This window comes from Doryrhamphus excisus, linkage group LG23 (assembly GCF_037039965.1).
Source record: "Doryrhamphus excisus strain RoL-2023G ecotype Guam linkage group LG23, RoL_Dexc_Guam_v1.1, whole genome shotgun sequence".
NCBI lineage: Eukaryota > Metazoa > Chordata > Actinopteri > Syngnathiformes > Syngnathidae > Doryrhamphus > Doryrhamphus excisus.
The window spans coordinates 7,176,437-7,199,606 of NC_136379.1; the positions used below are offsets into that span (position 1 = coordinate 7,176,437).

The window sequence follows — 23,170 nt, forward strand, 5'->3', positions numbered from 1 at the left end:
TCTGAATGGATGGAAATGTTTTAGTCTTTAGTCCCAACCTCCCATTTGTTCGGGCTTGGGACCAGCGCTGAACATCCACAATGGGAAATGAGTGTTGGGAAATGAACCTGTTCCATACGCAGCATCAGTATGTATCATTACACTCCGAGGGCAAATACAATTCTATCATCTCAAATTAAAAAAAAAAATCTTAAATAATATGTACTCTGCAGTACAAGTTTTTTTCTTTTCGTAAAGTGAAATGATGCAGACAAAAATTGACACTAAATCGTACAATACTGCACTTAAACGGTGCAGTAAAGGGAGCACCGGTTTGCCCTGTGTTGTATGTCTCGTTCTGCAAAATGGAGCACCCAAAAAAAGCATCTTCTTGTTGCTGACCGTGCATGTTTTATTGACAAATATTGCTAAATAATCTGCCATGGGACTTAAGAAAGTTGTGAATGCCAACAATTTGAAAAAGAAAATCAGAAACACTTTTAAATCTATCTGGCTAGGATGTGTTCATCAACAATAAGTTCCATTCAGCCCTTATTTATAATTATTTTGCATGGATTGTCTTTATTTGTTCATTATTAGGGCTGTCGCGTTAACAGCAGTAACTACCTTATTCAATTAATTACATTAAACTTTTTAGCGTAATGTCATGCCACCCACCCTCTCTGTTGTGACGGCACACAGAGGCACAGTAGCGTCCCCACAGAGTCTGACGCTCTTTTATAACCTTATTCTGACCTGAATACATCAACAGCGATTGCAATTCCAACACCATTTATGTATCTTCAACTCACAAACGCATCTCTAGTCTTTCTCGGAACGACACTTTTCTCATTGTCACAAGACAACAGCCAGGTGCATTCAGGGGCGCTCGGAATATCACAACAATGTCTTGATTATGCGTGTATGTGCGGTATAAATTAACAGAAAGACAAAGAAAAAATGTTAAAAACTGCATGATGTCTTTGAATGCAACCCATCATGGCTCATAATAACACGGTTAAATGTTCTGTTACTATGAAAGAGCCTGATGTTTTAGCATCCCGTCAACAAACAAATGACAAACGCACTGATTAGTCACAGCACCACGTATGTAAGAAGACCAGGTCTCATTCAGCACATTATATAAATGGTCTAAACACTTTTAATAAACCTACTTATTTGTTCGTCTAACACAAACAGAACAATGAATACTTCTGCACTGTACTGCGTTAGTTCACGAGCCGTTTGTAAATCTCAGTGTTGGTCGCCAATTTAGTCAAGCCGTTTTACATTTCTATTCACATACCCCCTACAGCGATACGCGTACCTCTAGGGGTATGCGTACCCCACTTTGGGAACCTAAGGTATAGAGAATACAGGAGTAGACAAATGTGGAGTGAAGTGTGTGTATCAAGGCTGTGTTTGTGGAATGTAGAGCATCATCTCATGACAACTTCCAGGTGAAGGATTCTGTTTCCCTCACACATCCTTCAACTTCTCGTCTCACCAAATCCTCCTCAAATCCTGGGGATCAACTCGGCATCGCCTCCAGGTCCAGATAAAAACTTCTGACTGGTGTGCTTCGCCTGCACAAAAGTTGCACCCGCACACACGTCACCGAGGTGAAAGGTTAAGGTGTGGTGCTCAGGTGTCTTTGTTGGACACGGTGGACCACGACTGACGTGTTCCAGGACGTCATGAGACCACTTCAAGTTCATTAAGTCAAACGTCTCACTCTCGTATTTGAATAAACGCCTCGGGCGCGCTTTCAGACCTTTTCACTCCAATATCGCCTCACGCCAACATCACACGCGCGCTTTAGAGTGGAGGCGGGGCTAAGTTAGCATCAGCTGACACATGAAGACATTTTAAAGTCTTCATCACCATCTAAATCATCTTTCTCAATCATCATCATCATCTAGTCTGAATTGCTGATGATCAATTTCAAAATCATCCATTGCTCTTCGATCCTCTTCCTTCCCTGCAGGCGGTCTGCACGGACGTCAACTAACATTTCATCATTAACTACACACACACACACACACACACACACACACACACTGATACAGTTGATTGGTTACTGATAAAGAGAAGGAATAATGATGCAAACATTTCATAGTGAATGTAATTTACTCTCCTTTGAAGTCGCATCAACACACACACACGTGCACGCACACACACACACACACACACACACACACACTTGGCACAAGCGCTGAGAGCATTTTTTTATTTTAATTTTGCAGGCTGTGTTTTCCTGCTGAATCTCCGCAGCAGATTTGAAGTTTTTACAGCTCACTGCTTTGGTCCATCTGTTTGGCGCCAACATGGCGGTGAGATGGCGGCACAGGGACCAGCGGTCAGTGTCAAGGTGACGCCAGTCGAACCATCTGGACCGACCTTGGACTACGCTCAAACAAAAAAAAAAAAAGACCTGACCGTCAGAGAGTGCCTTTGATTAAAAAAAAAAAAAACAAAAAACTCTCAACGTGTCTCCCACAGTGCACCAGTACAAGCGTGCACATGTGCACGTTTTCTCTCTTTGCTGGACTGGACATTGTTAAAATGCATCATAGGAGTCTATGATTTCACTTTCTATGATTTTCCTGACATCGTTTCCTTTTCCTCATAAGCTGTTGCTTCTCATTAGCAATGCCATTATCGCTACTGCTATATCCGGCATCGTCACCATCACCAGCACTGCTGCCGCCATATTTATCACCACATCCACCACCACATCCACCACCATTATCACCAAAACCGCCAGCATTATCATCGCCACTATCATCACCACTGCCACCATTTCAACCACAACCACCATCTCCACCAGCATCACCATCGCCATCATTATTACCATCGCAACCATCGCAAGCTAGCGATTTGCGTTATGTGAGAAAGTACTCCCTGACAAATTACACCAAAGGAGTTCCTATGACATCATCAGTGACCCCGTCCCCATGGGGTGCCCATGCGGCAGCTGCTGGTCACGTGATGGATGGTCTTTTCTCCCGCGATGCAGTGCGGCCTCTAAACACCTCATCACTATGTTTAATCAAATTAGCAAGCAGCCAAAAAGTGACATTTTTCATTAATTCTACAGGATGATTGTAATTGCACATTCTAATGTATTCTCTCCAAACAGAAGGTGCGCGCTAATATTTCAGCACATTTGCATATTAAATGGCGTCCATGCTCATTACTTATGCAAATGTATGCGCATTGTCTTTATTTTTAACTTGCCGCCATATGTGGCGCCGCCTGCTTGAGCAGGTGACAACATTGTCTCACTTTGCTGAACAAACGCCACCGCGACCCCAGTCAAGTGCCGCCTGCTCGCTTCCGATTGGCTGCTGGAAGTGAGTGAGGCGTCGCCACCGCCACCACCACTTCCTCTCGCAGGTTTTTTTTTTTTTTTTTTGTGGTTGTTGCTGTTGTGGCGTTTTTGGCCGCCAAACCACCGCAGGTGACACTGCGGCATCAGCACAAAGACGGCGCAAGTGTTACGCAGTGTGAACGTCGCCTGCCTGTCGCCAACACCGTGGCCGGGCAGGATGCCAACAACGCCCTGCAACTTGACGCTGTGCACACTAGAAATTGAACCTCTGACGTATGAAAATAAAACTATTTCTTTAGTTCAACAAAAGTGACTTTTATTTCGTTTACTAGTGTTAAGATGAATCTATTCAGCTCCGCCCACTTTCACAAAAGGGGAGGAGACAATGTGGGTGGAGCTATAATGCCCTGCAATTTTTGTCGCCATGGTAACAAACATCCCTCAATTTGTCGTCAGCGGTGGCAACACAAAACTTCGCCAACATGGCAGCGGAGTCGGAAGGATTAACACTCCGTCCCACGGACAGCGCTGCAACCATGGCAACCATGTTCAATGTCACTGCAGGACTTCACGCGTCCTTACACTTGGACACCAGACCAGAAACCAGTCCAAGTGCGGCGTGAAAAGACGCGTGTGACCGCTGAGCGGCCCTCGCTGGCCGAGTGCCACTTGGCAGCACGCGGGCGGCACGGGACAGGGACAGGACGATGCCCCCAGACAAGAACCGGGCCGGCCAAAGGAGAGACACCAAAGGACAACAAAGTGATGTTTGAGTTTTCCATGGCGTTTTCCAATTGGAGAATGTGACAGGAAGTGTGTGAACATTGCCAAAGATGTTGATGAAGGTCAAAGTTCGGGGGGCTGAGGGGAGGGGGGGTTGTGGGATCGGAACATCGGAACGTCAGAACATCTTGAACATCTGCGCTCGGCTGCAAAGAAGCTTTCCCAGGAGAAACTCCCATCATGCACTTCCTGCTCTGCTCCCCCCTCCCTTTAATGAAGAACACATGTTGCACTTCCTGTCAGCGCTGCCGCACGCCAACGCATCACGTCAACGAATCACCTTCCTTTCACCTGTGTGGGACAAGTGACGCCACACAGTTGCGAGGTCAAAGGTCAGGTAGGGATCATGCCATGTGTGTGTTTGAGAGTAAATGCTGGGAATGATGGTGTGTTTGGAGACAGGAAGCAGAATCGCTTCTCAATGTCGAGGCCAAAGCTTGGCCTCCAAATGGTGGGTGGGGCTAACCAGGTCATTTCTTCAATGTGATTACCTGACAGGAAGTGCACATGCTTCTACTTCCTTTGCACGTGAACACACACTTTTTTTTAGTGGCTATCCGTAACTGTGTGTGTGTGTGTGTGACAGCTGTGAGAGTGCATTAATTAATGACTGATGGCTAAATAACACTTAAGCCTGACAGCAGACAAGTGGGGGGTTGGGGAGGGGAGGCACGGTGGGCATTGGTCGATGGATCAATGCTCGTATTCACACACATACACACACATGCACACCTGCACTCCCAACTAGGTGGCCCAGAGCCCCCGGCTGGGCTGGATTTGAGCGGACATTGGCCGTCCAGGGGGACGAGGAGGAGGAGCAGGAGGAGGGGAGCTCATCTTCTTCCTGCAAGCTTTTTTTCCCAGCATCCTCTAGTGGGGGCTAGATTAGCTCGTTAAAGGGTGGCGGTGCAGCGCACTCTTTGATTGGAGCGTTTGACAGGTGGGATTAGAGCGTGTGATTAGAAGACTGTGCACGTCCACGGTGCTAAGCCTCCATGTACAAGGCAGGAGAGCATGCTGCGAGGAAGCCCCCCTATCCCCCCCCCACACACTCCACACCGTAAGAGTCCCTCCTTGTTAAGCACTAATGAACTAACCATCTCTGTGAATTAGCATGTTAGCTTAAAACATCAACCCACAGCAGTTTGACTTGCTTCTGGTTCTGGGCAGTTGCCACGTTAAAGCGAGCGTCACCTGTGTCGCAGTCAAGTCCCACTTTGAAGGTCAGAGTGAGTTCCGGCAGTTTGGGGTTGTGGGGAATGGAGGGGGGGGGGTGCAACCACACCCCCACCGGACGCACAAAAGACGGGCAAGGGCGGTGGTGGGGGAACTTTTGGCAGAGCAGCGTCTTCGTACTGCTGGTGGCAGCGTGAAGCGGACTCAGGGGCGTCCTTAGCGCGCGGCCATTAGGCGGTAAAAGAACACCTGCTAAGGCCGGGCCGCCTGCTGGTGATGAAGACGAGGAAGAGCGGGGCAGTCCGCAGATGGGCAGGGATGAGCCTCACAGGAGGCTCGCATGGCGATGAAGGAATCTTAATTAACTGTCATGGGCGGGGCCTGCACTCGAGGGCGTGGCCTGCCTGCATTGCATGTTAAGACATAGCATGCGTGTTAAAGACAAAATCCAGAACTCTGCTGGTGATGTCACGCTTCCAGCTTTCCAAGTGTTGGAATGTTGGAGGGAAGTGTTCTGGAATGAACAAGCATCCCTGTTCTGCGCCGTCAGCAGGCGTTCTTTCAATGAGATATTTTGTCTGTTAGCTAAACTTCTCCTGACCGACTCAAGTTAGCAAGTAGAGCTCATTTGCATAAGTAATTAACTAATGTGTGCTTCCACATTTCTACCATCTGGATGCCTGAGCTCCGCCTCATTCCTCAAAATGACAGGCTGGTCACTATTGCTAGTCCGCCCGGCAACAAGGCAAACACAACCACCCCCGCTCCTTCAAATTAATTTGTCAACCTTCTCCTGGAATAGGACGTTCACCTTGAAAAGTCCATTTACCTGAGCCAAAGATTCCTAGAAAATAGACTTTTTACTTGTAAAAATAAGACGCTGACATGTTGGCATTGAGAGGGAATTACAGAGCCCAGCAAGCGTGGACAGAACCAAGCAAGGAACCAAGTAAGGGGACACAGGAAGTCATTGAGAGTGTTGTTGTGTCCTGTGGTGTGCATGTATGTGAGTGTGCACACGTGACATCAGTAAAGACCATCGAAGTGAAAGTGTGACAACTTCTTTTTAAAATGGGAGCTTCTTCCTTCCACCAGCTGCTGTGTGTGTGTGTGTGTCTAACCTAGCACGTAGCTATTAGCTTTGATAGTAGCATCCCATATGGCACTCTTCTTTAATGTAGCATAGCGCGGTCCTGATGTTGCCATGACTCCAGCAGTGCCCCCACCACCCCCCTGCACCTCCCCTCGTCCACCATTTTGCTCTTCCGTCCACCTCGCCACATGCCGCCGCGACCTTGGCGTTTTCCAGCAGCACACCCGCTGCCATCTGCAGGCAGCAGGCTTGGCCAGTAAAGCATCGCGACCCTGACTTTTTTTTTTTTTGGGCCCCGTTACGCCCCCGCCAGGGGCCCCGACCAGATGGCGCCACCCACTAAGAGGACTTTTACTGCACGCGGCCGGCAGGAGGAGCACCTCCTCCGCAGCTCTCAGCTGCACTTGACACCAGCGCATCTTCACAATTAAAACGATAAGAACTGGAGACGGCAATTTGTGGAGAAATTGAGTGTGAATTCTGTCAGCTGAGCTGGAATGCTGTACGGCAAATGTGAAATGTTGTGATGTTGGAATGCTTTGAATGGGTTGAGAAATGTGCAAGTACTAAAAAATCTTAAGCTCAAAGGGAACGTGGGAATTTTGGATGATTGAAAATAGAAAGCCTGAATGCGTCTAGATGAGCTTTAATGGTTTGACTGGTTTGAATTGGTTCAAAAATATGGAAGTACAACTCAATTTCACAACTTTTTGATTGATTTTTTTTCAAGATCAAAGTTAAAATACTAAATAAAATAATGGCAAAATACATTTTTTCCTCTGGGAGAATTGGAATTCTGGGAAAAATCAGGAAATGTGAAATATCAAAAACAGAATAAGGTTCTGAATGAGTAGCGTTTAGTAACACAAACTGGCTGTATGACTGACAAGAGGTCTCTCTCTGTTCGCCATTGTCCTAGGAACCGTGTAAACGCTGAACCAATGTCAAAAATGTTTGTCACCTGACAGCATAGGATGACGCTGTTGCAATCAATAATGTGTGCACATATTATGTGTTTGAATACTGTATGTACTTTTTTGTATGTTATGTGTGTGTGTTCATCATGTCTGATCTTAATGTTTTGGGTTTTTTTTTTAAGAGAAAAAGCAACAGAAAGACACGGAAGTGAATGGGGGGTGGGGGTACGGAGGAGGTTGGTGTTGAAAAAAGACAACTCTCCAAATCATCGCCATGATGTCAATAATGTTGTAATATTTATGAAGGCTGCAAGCCCTAAAACCCAAACTGCTACTATCCTGAATTATAAATTAATATTGATTTGTGTGTGTGTGTGTGTATGTGTGTGTGTGCGCGATTACAGTCTTTACAGCAAAAAGTTGCAGAGTTTTGGCAACATGTACAGTATGTGTTAGCCACACTAGCGAACATGCAAACAAACAAGTCGAGGAGGTAGTGAGAGGATTTGGTCTTCATGTAACCTGAGCCAATGTCTCTCCGGTCGCTACCCGACCGCTTTCCCCACTGCACACCCGGCCCTCCCACCCAACCATCTGTATGTGGAAATCAATATTTTCTTCATCTGCCCATCACCCCCATGTCCTCATCTCACTCACCCCAACTGTCTCATTCTCACTCCGCACTCCTCCAGCTACACCTCTGACCACCCCGCACCCACCCCCCCCACCACCCAACAACCCATCTCTTCCCTCTGTTGTGTCTGAACTTGCCCGCATCACATTTCCGATTCATACTCATACACACACATTGATATTAATTTATAATTAGTGTAAAAGAAAAGTCTGCCTGCATGTAGGCCACAAAGCAATGACATTTATGTTCACTCAATATATATATATATATAAAATGGTTGTTCTCTTCCATTCTCTACTTTTTTGTGGTGATATGCATGTGTGTGCGCACACTAGGTAGGAGAACAAGGTGATTTGCTATAAGGAGGTGAAGTGCACACTGTGGGAGTGGGTTGTTGATATGGAGGCTGATGGGGAATTCCCTTTATCCCATGGACTCACCGTAACTATAGGGAGAGTGGTGTGTGTGCGTGTGTGTGTGTGTGTGTCGAGTGGGGGGTGCCTGTTTTCCAGCTGAGCTCAGCAGTTAACGAGCCTGCGGGTGGTGATGTAATCACATTTAGTCCAGCCAATTAAGAGTCACCAAGAAGTAAAGAGCTGCTGATAGTGTGTTGTTCCTTTTTTTTGGGGGGGGGGGGGGGGCGACAGTCGACGGCCCAACTCGGGCAAGCATTTGAGCCCCGCCCCTCTAACCAACATCCTGCCATGAGACGGAGCGGCTGTCAAAGAACGTAAAAGCATCATCGCAGTATGACACACACACTCTCGCTCATTCACAAAGTAAACAAGTCTAAAAACAGCGACAGATACTTGACCTCTAACCCGCATATCTCTCTCAGATCCTATGGGAACTGACAAAAAGTCTAAGCAATTTATTAGGGACACAAATATGTGTATGTGAGTGTGATCAGTGTTGTGTGTGGATGCAAGTATCGAAAATCCATACTGTTCATCGAAGTGTGATTGATGTGTGTAAGGCTTGCTGGGAAAGTTCCATGGGGGCAGATAACCAACAACCACTCACCTGCTATCCAATGCCCAAAGCCCCCCCCAGGTGTAAGCGTACTAGTTGTGCTATTGTGGTATTGTTTTGTTGTGAGAGTCAAGGCATGATGGTAAGATGGCTTTGAAAGCAGGCACGTCCCTGTGGTGGGTGGAGACTAACAAGACATGTGCAGACCGGAAAGGTTGCCCTTCATTACTTTCCAGATGACATCAAAGCTACCAATGATGTTACCAGAACAAGTGTGTGTGTGTGTGTGTGTGTGTGTGTGTGCTTAAAGGGGTCGCAGCCCCCATGTAAGTCCGAACCATTAAGGTGGGGGGTGGCGATGGTCAGACAGTATGGTGGTGCGGGGCGGGGCAAACAGGGGTGCTGTGGGTAATTCCAACACTACACTGTGACACTTTTTGTCAATTTATGGTGCACCGGGGCCCTCGTGCACACGTCTAATTGCAATATTAGCGTGGAACAAGCTGCCATTAACCCGCACACGTGCACATGTTCACACACACACATCATGACTCTATGGTAAGGCTGTTGAAGTCGTCCTCACAAAGTCACGCAATGACCGCAGTATTGGTGTAAAAGGTCAAAGGTGGGCTAAAAATGCAAGCGTGTGTGTGTGTGTGTGTCCAAGAGACGACTGGTGACACTAAATGTCTTTACTGTAGCTGCTACACAACATCATTTGCATGATAGCTCACTAAATGTATGTGTGTTGTAATAAATCTTGTCTTTCTTAACAGCCACTAAAATGCAGAGAAACAACCAAGCGCAATAAATCACCATCACGCCACCTCGATGGTCTGTGTGTGTGTGTGTGTGTGTGTGTGTGTGTGTGTTCATGTGCAAATGTCTTAGCTAAAGTTGTCAATGGCTGTGATATTCTAATATAGTCTACTATTGTTGTTCCATTCTTGTTTTATTTCGTTCCGCGTTCCTGTTCTTGTTCTATTCTATTCTGTTCTAGTCCACGTTCCTGTTCCCTTCTATTCTATTCTGTTCCAGTCCACGTTCCTGCGTATTCTATTGTATTCTACTCTGTTCTTGTTGTGTTCCATTCTATTCTATGCTATACTGTTCCGTTTCTGTTCCGCATCCCCATTCTTGTTCTATTGTATTGTGTTCCATTCATTGCATTATGTTCTGTGTTCCTGTTCCTATTCTAGTTCTTGTTCTTCATTTCTATTCTATTCTTGTTCTCTCTTGGTCTGTTGAGTTCATGCTGTGTGACATACTAAAGTTGAAAATGACAAATGACGCTGTGGTTGATTTCGCAAAGGCCCAAAGCATGCACACATGCTAGTTAATATGTGAGTGTGCGGTGGGGGGATTGGGAGATGTTGGGTGGTGGGGGGGGGTTCTGGTATGTGTGTGTGGCTGCGGTCCAAGGCCTCTCTAACGAGCCAACGTGGACTCTGTACTTCCTGTCTGCCGACCTCCTTTGAGGTCAGCAAGTCCCACCTGTGCGTCCAATCACAGGCTGGCGTCGTGACAGACAGCCGCCAGCTCCAAGGACGCGTAGGGCGGTGGGACTCGGCAGCGAGGACATGCGTGGCGTGACTACAGGAAATAGGAGTGTGACTGACAGGTGGGTGCCTCTGCCGGGAAACGTTTGCAACCTTGACAAGTGCCAAGTTGTTTTTCCTCTTCTTGCCTTGTTGGATGTTTGGACAGTTACGTGGAAGACGAGGCATGACAGCACGTGTCTTAATTACCTGTCAGGTGGTGGCCACAGGTGAGGCGGGATAGTGAACCGTTTGGATTTTATGGATTTTTAAGGTTACATCACAATTGAGTGTCATTGCAGTGTCAACAGCCGAAACAACACAAGGACTTTCTGTTTCTGTTTGGAACAGCAATACCCCCCCCACACACACACACACAGAAGAAGGCAGGCTCTTACCTGTCAATGATGACGGGGTCTGAGGGCGTCTCGTTACGATTCCCACAACTTTTTTTGTCACAACAGCGACTGCAGAGGAAAGAACACACATTTATTATATCACAACAAAAACATTTAGTTGATGACAGCAATATTTACAAGACTAACATTTATACATTTAAAATAATATACAATATGATACAATATAAATTAGGTTTTTAATGATATATTAAATATACTATTACTAATTATTACGGCAGTCAAAAATAACGTGTTAATCTGAAAATCTTAACACATTATAAAAATATTAATGCAATGTAATTATATCACTAATTTGGCCACAACACCTCCTCCTACGTGGATATTTACGTTCCTTGAGTTGAAAGGTGACCATAGAGATCATGCAGCCAGCAGCGAATGAGGAAATGTCATTTAAAAAGCTCCCCGATGGAAGTCTTGATAAAATCAAAGTTGTGTGTATGGAGTACGGTGATGAATTACAGTATCTTTTCATCCAAATCTGAAGTACCACCTTCTTTGTTAATGTTAGCAATGTTAGTGGTATCACTGTAGGATCAAGCCGTGGTCGTCAAGCTGCACTCGGACTCGGACTTATCAACAAAAACAAGTATGATCTAATACAGATAGCCACAGGTGACCCATTGTATAGAACACCGTCAAGGGGAAGTGTCGATTTCACAAACTATATAGTAATGAATAAAGTAGGACCAGCTGGCCAAATCTAAGTGTGTATTGTACTGACAGGAGACCACTGGACAGCAGTAAGCAACTGTACACACAGTGGTAATAAAGTATAAGAACATTTATGGTTAATTTATCGCAATATGTATTGTTAATTATAAATAAGCGTAAAAGATCATCAATGATGTATGAGAATGATTCTTGTAAATGTAATGTAATATATATTTATATGTATGTATATCATATATGTTAATTATAAATATGTATAAATAGCCTTCAATTATATACATACATTTGGAGGGAAGTATTTGTAAATAATAATCAAATCAAATGTGTGTAAAAACGGGAAGCTCATTTGAAAATGAGGGGATGTTGAAAGAAAGCGCATGATATTTATAAGTATCCATATTATCTACTTTTACTTTGAAAAAAAACATCTTGTTTCAGCATCCAGCTGCGCTCAAGCCAAGGTCACCAAAGTCTGGACCACACCCAGGAAAGGCCTGCCGGCTTTGCAAGTGACGTGGTGTGACTCCGGTGCTCGGGCCAAGTGTGGATGCTTGCCAAAAACACACACACACACACACACCTGACATATTTGATTTAGTTTACATGTCAATAGAAAAATATTCTATTCTATGTTAATATAAGTCATGTATTGAGCTGAATGAATGAGGAGGAAGAGTGTGTCTGCGGTGCATGGTGTGTGTGTACAGGTCATTTTTTTTAGAGGCGGGCCTCATTAACATAGCTTCCGCTAATTCTTAAAAATTAATTGCTTCAGTCCAATTGTGGCCCCATGCTGTCCTGAATCGCATTGCCATTTGACACAGGCATGATGAATGATTGATAGCGTGGTCAAAAAACCATCACGTGTGTGTTTGTGTCTGTGAGGAAGTGCGACTGTTGCCTGCCACCAGGATTTATTCCCTCCGCTAACTTCCAGGAGACCAATTAGCATTGGCACCCGCGGGTGCTGCTGTGGTGACAAAGTGCCACTGAAGTGTTATAAACAAACTGGACCCCGGGAGCTCTGCTGGCCCCCGCCCCCTGGGGGACCCGGGCCCCGCCTCGCAAAAGACCAAAACAAACCTTGGCACCGCGTCCACAAGATCGCCTTAATGACGTTTCCCCTCGGGCCGCTAGCGGCCTAATGACTGAGAGCAGAGTGTGTGTGTTGTCGCTCATTTTGGCTCCTATGGTCTCTCTCTCGTGCGCACACACACACACGCACACACACGCACACACTGGTGCCAGTTGGACCAGTGACCACACAAGCATCATCAGACACTTCACACATTTACAAGTGGAATCTTGAGGATGCACAAAGAGAAGACATGGCGCTCTGTCACCTTACACACACACACAAAGGCGGCCCCTCAGGAACCTTCAGAGCTCCAATCAGGTGTGAGTGGGCGGGTCAGCGGTTGAGGTCAGAGGACAAGTGATGTGATTACAGGAAGGTCCTGGGGGATCGAGGGGGGGCACATGGAGGACGCCAACCTGGCTGAATCGTCTCAGCTGGCGCCGCCTGGTCCGGAATGTTCACGGCTGGCGCCCATGGGGGAAGTTGCAATGAGAATTGGTGGCACGCGGGCGACGTCGCCCGTGCCAGCATGGCTGCCGCCGCTCATGCGGGATCTGACATCACCGGCGTGGTAAGCGCTGAGGTTTGGAGCATTGGTTGCCACAGTGACGGCGCCAATTGCCACCAGGCATCCCAAGTACTAGCTGAAGTGTCCTGACTGGACCGCACGTGGGGCCTGCTGGATCAGGAAAGTCCCACGCCATCTGACTGCCATGGGCGTCCACTTTTAATACAGACGTGTCATTCTCATCCTCGCTGTCTGAACTAGCAAATCCATTAACGAGACTAACGAGACGCAGCAAATGTGTTGATTGGTGCCATCAACACTACAAAGACAGCCCACAGCTGCTGTTTGTTCACACACACACACACACACACATACACACACATGCACAGTGTGTTAAAGTGGAGAAGAGTCGGTACCTGCACATGATCTCGTGTGTAAGCAAGACACGACACATTTCTGGGTTCTTGTCCTGTCCCTCATACAGGATGGGCTGGTGGGGCAAAGACAACAAAAAGAAGAAAAATCAAGTGATTAGCGACATGTACTAATTGCAACATGAAGACACAAACCATATTTTCATAATTATTATGACCATTTGGCAGGTTTAACAATTGAAGACATTTTGGCGCCTTGTGGCGGTATGCGTGAGGACATCATGTGGACATTGTCGAAGTGTTGGAGTGTGTGTGGACGGCTCGTGTGTGTGCTTCACACACTCTTTAACGTCGTCAATGAACTTCATTCACTCTAACGGCTCCTCGCGGGCTTTCATCGATTGGCAGGGGCTCCAGTCGACCTGTCTGTCAGTGCTCTGTGTGTGTGTGTGCGTGTGTGTGTGAGTGCGAGAGTAAGAAGGTGTCGGGAGGGTGGTCTCCAGTGGGTCGCGCTGTGCCACATGCAGCTTATTGATCAGTTTCATGCCTGACGCTGTGTCGCGGCCCACTTGGACAATCAATGGCTGACATGCAGAAAGGGCGGGTCGACGGCGGGTGAGCTAATGTTATTGAATATGAACTTTGTGTGACAAGAAGGGGAAAAAAAAACAGTCACGTGATCACAGGCACAAGTTACGAGGACTGGATGTTGTTCATTGGCTATAGCGGTAATTCCCAACCAAGATGTCGCGAGATGTTTACGACAAATAATGTATCGTTGTCGGTCCATCTATGCCAGCGACGTACAGTGATGGGCAGATCAGTCACGGTTCTTCCACAAGATGGCAGAAGGTACATAATCAACCTGTATGTCCACCTGTTGCCATTCGTACAATATTTTATATATGTCACCAGGGGGTCTCACCTGTTTTGTCATGGAGTCAATGAGGCGCACGTAGAGGTCTTGTTCCGTCCTGATGCCTACAAAGAAAAACATTGTTACACCACGACCGCCATCACATTAATGTTTAAATTCATCATTTTGTTTTGCTACTATCATTACTATTAGGGAATAATTATTAATCACTATGTATTGACTGTTTTCTATTCCTACAATAAATGAATGAGCATAATAAGCTGTATGTGTTGAAAGTAAAAATAATGGTGGATATGTCACAGACCAAGTACCAGAACACATAGAAGACACTACAAATTCATGTCAAAGATATGTGATTTTATATTTTTTTTAAATTGTTCATGGTAAAGATATTCTTTATATGAAATGAACACAAATAGAACATATATTCAGTGAAAAAGATAGAGCGTCTTATTAGCATTTTTGCAATTGTAACAAATATGCCACATCAGGCTTTGCATAGCAATTTTACTAGCAATATTTTCTCAATTTATTTTATGTAAATTAATTGAATAAATATAACTACAACAGTGGAATTGTAATATTCGACACCCTATTAAAGCATTGTTAAAAGGCTTTATTTAAAATGAGTGGTGCTGTCATGAGTTCACGTAACGAGACGATACACAAGAAGCGGGTCTACAAGAACAAGATGAGACAAGTACAATGAAAAGATACTACTACTACTACAAATTTATTTTCTCCTCACAAGGCTACAATCATCTGTACTGTGTGTATACTAGCAGCCCCGCGTCCACCCACCGAGACAAACGACAAAGAGACTGTATGACTGACAAAAGGGCTCACTCCATTCATGCCGTTGCTCTATAGAACAAACGTGTCATGGTGCTGAAACCAAAGCACAGAATGAACGCTCCTCCTCCTTGTTTGGAGGCAGAAGATGATGTTCTTTTTCATTTATTGTGTGATTCATTCATTTATTATCGTCCCAGGCCTAGTGGCTACGAGACCGTTTTTTTTTTTTTTTTTTTTTCAGAATGAGAATCACGTTTTAATCTCGACAGACTTTATGACACGAGATCTTGAGACACCCCTAAAATTGAGCCATTTTGGGGAAGCCATATTGGGACCTGACAAACACTCCAAAAATGTTTCACTTAGGAACGTAATGAGTCCGTGTTGAGCACAAAAGCTGTATAGGACATATTTTTGGACATTTCAAGTGTTCAAGGCTTCATTTTGTGTCGTTTAACATTAGCATGTTGTGCCGTCAAAGCAGACTCCGCCCCCTCGGACAAATAAACTCCCGAATCAGGAAGTGTTGGCATTGATTAGCGGTGACATGGGAAGCGTGTTGCGCGTCTAATTGTGTCTTGGCAGCCCGCTGCAGTTTCTAATCAGCGTGATCGCCATGTTGTGTGGCATCGCAGATGAGGTCAATTATCTCGGCTACGCCACCTCGTAATAACACTGATTTAGTGCACTTTGACAGTGTTAACCTTTCCCCCTGCAGGCCGGCGGCTGTGCTCACCATTGCTGTAGAGAAGCTGTAACCTGTAGTGGATCCCATTGTTGGTCTTCTCACCATTGTACTCCTGTCACACAAAACACAACACCGTGACTCAAATGGAACTTGAATGGCGGTGACAGTGAGATGGCGTCACTTCCTACCTTGTCCTTCTCCACAAAGTCCACGTAGGACGTCCTCTCGATCTCCACTGGCTGACCCTGCCGGTCGTATAGCGCCAGGACAAAGTGGAAGAAGTTGGACTTCCTCAAGTTGGACGGCGGCTGCTTCTCAAAGTGTGCTCGGGCTAAACCCACACCGCTAAAAAACACACATACTGATGAGGCCTCATGACATGAAGGCAAACTAGAACTGTGTTAAACTGTAATACAGCTGAGGTGTTGTCATGATCAAAATGATAACATATATTGATTGGCACACACACACACACACACACAGAGAGAGAAAAGATGGCGACAGTACAGGTGGATGAAGCAGGAAGTGAAGCGAGGAACGTTGCTCCATGCTACGTCTCATTAGCTGCTCTAAAACGTTTGTTGATCAATATGATGCGGCCATGTTTATTCATGCTCACCGTTTGCGTTCGGGTCCCGGCCTGGTGGGCCGGCGGCGCCGCGGTGACTCCCCAGGCGCCGGATTAAAACAGCCATGACCTTTGCTCGCACACACATTAGCCACGTTTTAGGCCTAATTTGTGGACGCCTCCTCCGCTCCTCTCGCTGCCTTTGAGGGGCAGGGGGGACAGAGGCGGTAGCGGAGCCGGGGGGGCGGGGCGAGTTTAAACACTTACAGGTGAGTTTAAACACTTGCAGCTGATGTCTGACAACATACAAGCGCTAACATCTCACCTGCTCACTTCCTGCTCGTCTTCAAAGTCAACACCTGCAAACGTGGTGGCACCGCACTCTCGTGCACGTGCGCGTTTTATGGTGCGCCGCGTGTCATGTAGCGTGTCATGTGACACGTGTTTGCATTGGATCTGGTGCCAAATGCTAACAGGCGAGTGGACAGTGGCACCACAATTAGCATAATTGAGCTAATAATTGAGCTAACGAGCTTCCTGAGAGCAGTCAGATGATGACGATGATGATGATGATGATGGTGGTGGTGCAGTGTTTAATTGGGATAATGGAGAGTTTTAGCGCTGATGCCAAATACACAACAGCGGCCTCACAGGACACATCAAGGCGCGTGCACGTGACAGGAAGTAAGGAGGAGCCTCACGTTGAAACACAGGCACACACACGCACGTAGTCGTAGGAAGTGTGGAAGACTAATTTGTTAGTAATTGGGAATGACATGCACCATTAGCACACACACGGAACGCCGCTGCCACCATCGAACACTGGACAGCCACCGCAGTCTCACACACACACACACACATACACACACACGCACACGCACAGTGACAGTTTTTCTCACATGTACCAGACAAACTTAATAAGCCACGCTAAAAGATTTAGACTTTATGTAGACTTCATGACATGAGAAGCCATGATGAGAACCACGGTCTTCATCATCTTATTTGTGGAAAAATAAGATTTTATCATCCTTCTCATGCCATCATTATTCTCATCAAAAAGTGAGGTTAATCTTCTCATCTACCAATAATTGTAAAAGGCGATCATGATAACTTGACTGCTTTTGCCTTATGATTTCTCGAGTGTTCTGATTTTACGCATTTAAATCATCATTCACATTCTCATGTCATCATCATCACCAAAAAATAAGATGCATCTTCTTCTGTACAATATGATCATGACCATTTGTTTACATTTTCCCGTTAATTTCTCATGAATTTTAACTCATTTGATAAATTTGACTAATTCACTTTGCTCATGCCATCATGCTTATTATCATCCTCAAATATTATAATGAGTCCTCTCATCAACTGATGACTGTTAAAGGTGATCATGTATACTTGACCAGGTGATTTCTCAGAAATGTTCTGTTTTGATTCACTTTATCATCATTCACTTTAACAATACCAGCATTCTCATTCTCATCATAAAAAATATAATGAGTCTTCTCATCACCAAGTATTGTTAAATGTGATCATGACAACTTGGTGACACTCTCTAATGCGACTCATTTTTATCATTAGTCAGTTTTCTCATGCCGTGATTATCATAGAAAAATAATATCAGTCCTCTCATCACCCCAGAATTGTAAAATGTGATCATGACAAGTTAATTTCAATCTTTCTGATTTAACTAATTTTATCATCATTCGCTTTACTCATGCCTCATTATTATCATCATCAAAGAATATCATAAGTATCCTCAACAACTGATTGTTACATGTCACCAAAGCAACACAATTTCTCATCAACTCTCTGAGGTGAGGTCATTTCATCGCCATTATCGTCTTTTCTCATGACCCGATTATTATCATTGAAAAAAAAAAAAATCAGTCTTCTCATCATTTTAGGATTGTAAAATGTAATCATGACAACTTGATGACTTCTTCCTCGTGATTTCTCATAAACTGTCTCACTTGACTCGTGTTATCATCATTCATTTTAGTCATGTCATTCTTGGTAATGAAATCATTGCAATTATTATGACTGATATGCTTTTAAACTAAATTCATATATTCACACACACACACACACACACTAAGGGCACAAGATGCTGATGCACCGGTCTCACACCTGCACGGTGTGTGTGTTTACCATTAAAGCGTTTGTGTGTGTGTTTCCACACACGCACATGATTGCGTTGATGTTGTTGATTAATAGTAATAATGCTAATGATAATAGTAGTACTGTGGTAGCAATAGTAATAATAATAAAATAGTAATTGTAGTAATAATAATAAGGGGGTGCATGCATGCTACAAAGTAACAATGAATATGTCAAGACTGGGATTTATTTTCAAATGTATTCACATAGTTGAAGTGTATTCATATCATTTAGTCACAAATGGTATTTATTTTATCTTCAAACTGTAGCTAATGTACATGTGTTTGATTGTTATGTGGTTGTTTTCTTTGGGCCATCGGATTGAATTTGACATCAGTGTCGTTTTTACAAGCTTGAGCAATTTACACATTTCATTTCACGTCCAATGTTTTCATCTTCTATTTAACTATAAACCTTTTTTTCAAATTCTACTCATCGACAATGTTTGTCACTTGAGTGTGTGTGTGTGTGTGTGTGTTAGTGAAGGAACTTGGCTGAAGAGCCGCACATGCACGCACCCCCTTTTCCATTCATGGTAAATCACAACCTATTATTATTAATTATTCTTCACTATGTCTCTACAGTTTGTACAGTTTGGAAGAACTATGAAGAATATGCTTACACCTGTTATAAGTATTAGTTGGAATTTATTTCATTTTAAAAAGTAGTTTATAACACAATCATTAAAAAGATTATCCTTAAAACTATAACAATATATTTCATAATATAAATAAATAGTTTGCAACTGTTTGAAACATGATTACAACTACTAGGTAATTATTGTTCATTGTGTTGAGTTCAGAGCTTAGTTGGATATACAATTATTATTACAACAATTACTATTATGAACTATTGTCTTTTCCGGAATAGTTTATAACACACATTATTATTATAACTTGATTAAGATTAAGATATGCCTTTATGTGCTTTCAAATAGAGTTTGAAGCTGTTCTAAACCTTATATTATGAGTGAGAGTTTATTTTGAAAATGTAGTTTGTAGTTGTAAACATTATCATTATTATTGTGAATGATTGTTTATTTGTAATAGTTTGGAGTTGTAAACCATGCCATCATTGTTATTATGAATTATGATTTATTGATCTAGATTGTGTGTCGTCTAAACATTATTATCATTATGCATTGTGTTTTTATCAAACAAATAAACACTTTGAGAGTCAAACTTTGACATGAAAAATGACTTTGTGGTGAGCTCACCTCTGCGCGGCCGTGTTGGCATCCAGGATTCCCGCGCCCTGCATCCAGGAACGCACCGGGGTCATGCCGGTGGGAAGCGGTTCCTCCTTCATGGTCAGACCCCCCCGAGGGAGGCCGTCCTGGATGGAAAACATCACAAGACTGTGGAGGGGAAAGGGAGGGGGCGGGGGGGCTCGGAGGATGAGGATGAAGATGAAGATGAAGAGTAATCCTCCTGTTCGAGACACCTGGACCTGAGGAGGAGGTCCCGGTCCAGACTAGAGTCCGGATCCCTCTGGACTTGTCAGGCCGGCAAGTTGAAGGAGAGCGGGGAGAGCATCTCTCAGGAGCGAGGGGAGGCGGGGGGCTGTTCAGTGGGGGGACGCCAGCAGAACCGAACCTGGAGGTCCTGATGAGAAGCAGCGAGCAGCGAGACTGACTGGAAAGAAGAAGAAGACAAGAAGACTCTGCTTCAAAAGGAGGTCCACTCAAGTGAGGGAGGTGAAGGGGGGAGTGGGGGTTGGGGTGGGGGGGCGAGGCCGATTGGGCGCTAACGGAACCCCCCACCCCTCCCCTCCCCGGCTCTTTATGGCTCCCGTGTCCCGGAGGAGAGCTCTTTCCCCCGCGCCGAGGCTCGGATCTCCCGCGGGACACGCGTGGAGCGAAGTGGGGGCGTGGCATCACCCATATAAGGATGCCTTATTTGAATACTAGCGCATACATTGCTTCCTATTGGCTAGGGGCTGCTGTTACGTCACTGCTTTGTCCTGCACGATACAAAAAAAAAAACACGGACACTGTCACTGTACACGCCAAACATCACAAGCACACGCACAGACACTTTGTCAGGTTTCAGCCAATGAAAGAACGTTTTACAACTTAACAGTTCCGCTACCTGCAAATAAGTTCTGGTAGGCATCATCACCGCGTCCAATGTGGACAAAAGAGGACCACAAGCTGACAGGTTACATGAGCAGGTCCACTAAGAGGAAGTTCTACTGAGTTCTGACCTACTCAGCCACTGGAACCATGCTGGACCAGCTGTGTGTGACAAAGACACAAGTTGAGAACAGAGCAGACAAGACATCAAATATGTCTAAATGTGTCGTTTTTAACTCTCATGAAGTAAAGCTGTGGCTCAAACCACAGAATTGTACCCGCGTGGTTATATTGAACGTGAACTTTTCTGTGCTCGTTCTGTCTGGTTTTACCATTCGAGAACATGAACTGAGTTGAATGAAGGAGAACGGCGCCATCTTGTGGCAGTCTTCTCTAGTTACACGTGCCGATTTCAACATTTTCAAAGGAGCTGTCAGTATAATAGGCAACATAATAAACATGTCATTTCAATGAAATCGAGCTTTGTTACCTTTGTAAACAAAAAACTGTTACAGTCGAATGTGTACCTAATGAAGTGGCCGCAGAGTTGAACATCATAATGACCCCTCCCCTTTCTGATGCTGCTTGGGAGGTGTGCTTGCAGAGATAGGAAACAGCGCCAGAGTGAGACGTCCGGCCGGTTCTTTTGTGTGTTCTGAAGGACATTTTGGACAGCTGAGGTGCTCCGGTGTCTCTGTGGAGTGACACTTACGCGATATTGCGCTTTAAACCAAATGTTAGCCGCTAGCCTAGCCACCTAGCTTAGCGTCTCGGTGCGTTCCCCAAGCTAGCGGTGTCCTCCATGCTAGCTAGTCACCTCATTGGCCTGCCCTCCTCCTCTTCTTCCTCCTCCTCCTCCTCGACAGCCGGTCCTTTGGCGCCATCACAATGGCTTTAAAGCGAATTTCAAAGGTAATTGCCTTAGCTTGTGTTTTTTACAAGGAATTCTGCTCATCTTTGCCCTCGCCGAGGAGCAACTGCTATGCTAACAACCGGCTAACTAGCGCGTGACGTCATATTCCATATCGGCTTTGGGCTCGTGACGTCACGTGAGGGCAACCATACCCGCTGGGTCGGTTGGCGGGCGTCACGTGACCTGCCACGCTATATCAGTATGTTCAGAGTTAGCTTTGTTCTCTGTAGGCCTACAAAACAGTCAAGTCTTTGTTGTAGTTTGTCAAGTGAGTTCATGTAAATGACACAGCGTTTAACTAAGTGAATGGGATTATTGGTAGAAATAACATTACAAGTCTGTCATTCGTGTCTAGTTCTTGTGCAATGTTATCTCAACTTATTCTGGTTCATGTTTGTTTGGGTCAGGAGTTGACGGACCTGTCCAGAGACCCTCCTGCCCAATGTTCTGCCGGGCCCGTGGATGAAGACAGTAAGAACTTCCTCCCTCCAGTTCTTGGCGAGATTACACTTCACTTGTATTGACTTTGAAACTGCTGCTCCTTGTCTCCTCAGTGTTTCACTGGCAGGCCACCATCATGGGACCTGTAAGTAGTACAAACATCACTGTCATCAGATCAGCAGTTATGCCAAATGTGTGTGTGTATTGCAGCCTGACAGCCCCTATCAAGGCGGTGTCTTCTTCCTCACCATCCACTTTCCAACAGATTACCCCTTCAAACCTCCTAAGGTCAGTGAACGGAACACAGAAGTCAGAAGTCAACAAATGGCATGGCCCATGTGCATGTTTGTGTGTCCACCAGGTGGCGTTCACAACCAGAATCTACCACCCCAACATAAACAGTAATGGCAGCATCTGTTTGGACATCCTGAGGTCTCAGTGGTCTCCTGCGCTAACCATCTCCAAAGGTAAGAAGTCCAAATTGGACATGTGAGACCGCTAACGGCCACTGTGCTTCATGTCCGCAGTCCTCTTGTCCATCTGCTCGCTCTTGTGCGACCCCAACCCGGACGACCCCCTCGTGCCAGAGATCGCCCGCATCTACAAGACGGACCCTGTCAGGTAAGCACACGTGCAGTCACTGCTTTCACATGGACAAACATGGCTGCATGCGTGTGTGTGTGTGTGTGTGTTGCAGGTACAACAAGACCGCTCAGGACTGGACTCAGAAATATGCCATGTGATCCTGCTTAACTCTCACTGGCCAATCACAGCACTTTGTTCACTTTTTTTTTTCCCCCTCCACTCCTGTCCCAAATCTCAACATCATCCAAACGCTGTCACACGGAGACGGAGCAACCAGAGTGGACAGAAGAGGGATGCATGTCAGAGGTTCTTGGTCAGCCATGTTTACTTTTTAGAGAAGCTGAGGTTTTCCTCGCTGTGCTCCTCCCCTTTTTGCACTTGACTTGATGATACTTGACAGCAGCTGATTGGTCCTTTTTTTTTTCCCCCGCAGTAAATTTGATTGCACTTGATTTTGACTAGGTGTTCTAGAAGCTGGATGATTGTCATCAAACATGACGTATAAAAACTTTATTAATAAAAACGTCCAGATAAATAGATCAGAGTCTTTGTGATCTGTGTCAAAACTTCATAGAGTTAAGAGGAACCAAAAAAA

The 23,170-nt window shown here is 45.2% G+C and overlaps 2 protein-coding genes across 8 annotated transcripts in view; one reads left to right on the forward strand and one right to left on the reverse strand.

The window, feature by feature from the left end:
• LOC131115716 (transcription factor COE3) overlaps positions 1-22,109 on the reverse strand; it is a 37,158-nt gene extending 15,049 nt beyond the window's left edge. For all 5 annotated transcript variants that reach the window (XM_078788544.1, XM_078788542.1, XM_078788545.1 and 2 more), the window contains exons 1-8: positions 21,127-22,109; positions 20,653-20,798; positions 19,779-20,196; positions 16,023-16,179; positions 15,883-15,946; positions 14,400-14,455; positions 13,517-13,590; positions 10,825-10,893 (exon numbers count right to left, since the gene is read on the reverse strand). In XM_078788544.1, the coding sequence (XP_078644670.1) occupies positions 10,825-10,893; positions 13,517-13,590; positions 14,400-14,455; positions 15,883-15,946; positions 16,023-16,179; positions 19,779-19,912 (554 nt within the window). In that variant the 5' untranslated portion in view covers positions 19,913-20,196; positions 20,653-20,798; positions 21,127-22,109. The remainder of the gene's footprint in view (positions 1-10,824; positions 10,894-13,516; positions 13,591-14,399; positions 14,456-15,882; positions 15,947-16,022; positions 16,180-19,778; positions 20,197-20,652; positions 20,799-21,126) is intronic.
• Positions 21,209-23,115, forward strand: ube2d2l (ubiquitin-conjugating enzyme E2D 2 (UBC4/5 homolog, yeast), like). Of its 3 annotated transcripts, none has more exons than XM_058064427.2 (7): positions 21,209-21,548; positions 21,957-22,020; positions 22,104-22,135; positions 22,201-22,278; positions 22,352-22,457; positions 22,518-22,611; positions 22,688-23,115. In XM_058064427.2, the coding sequence occupies exons 1-7, from the start codon at positions 21,525-21,527 to the stop codon at positions 22,731-22,733; spliced, it is 444 nt and encodes a 147-aa protein (XP_057920410.1). In that variant the 5' UTR covers positions 21,209-21,524; the 3' UTR covers positions 22,734-23,115. The 3 variants fall into 3 exon arrangements, with proteins under 3 accessions (XP_057920410.1, XP_057920411.1, XP_057920409.2); XM_058064428.2 differs by lacking the exon at positions 21,209-21,548 and adding an exon at positions 21,758-21,817; XM_058064426.2 differs by lacking the exon at positions 21,209-21,548 and having other exon boundaries at positions 21,841-22,020.
• The last annotated feature ends 55 nt before the right edge of the window (positions 23,116-23,170 follow it).

Bases quoted from the DNA above. Each gene is read 5' to 3' on its own strand.
- ube2d2l (XM_058064426.2), top strand. From the start codon at position 21,915: ATGTTATCTCAACTTATTCTGGTTCATGTTTGTTTGGGTCAGGAGTTG. The intron at 22,021-22,103 runs GTAAGAACTTCC...TTGTCTCCTCAG, and splicing joins CGGGCCCGTGGATGAAGACA to TGTTTCACTGGCAGGCCACC. The intron at 22,458-22,517 runs GTAAGAAGTCCA...TCATGTCCGCAG, and splicing joins TGCGCTAACCATCTCCAAAG to TCCTCTTGTCCATCTGCTCG.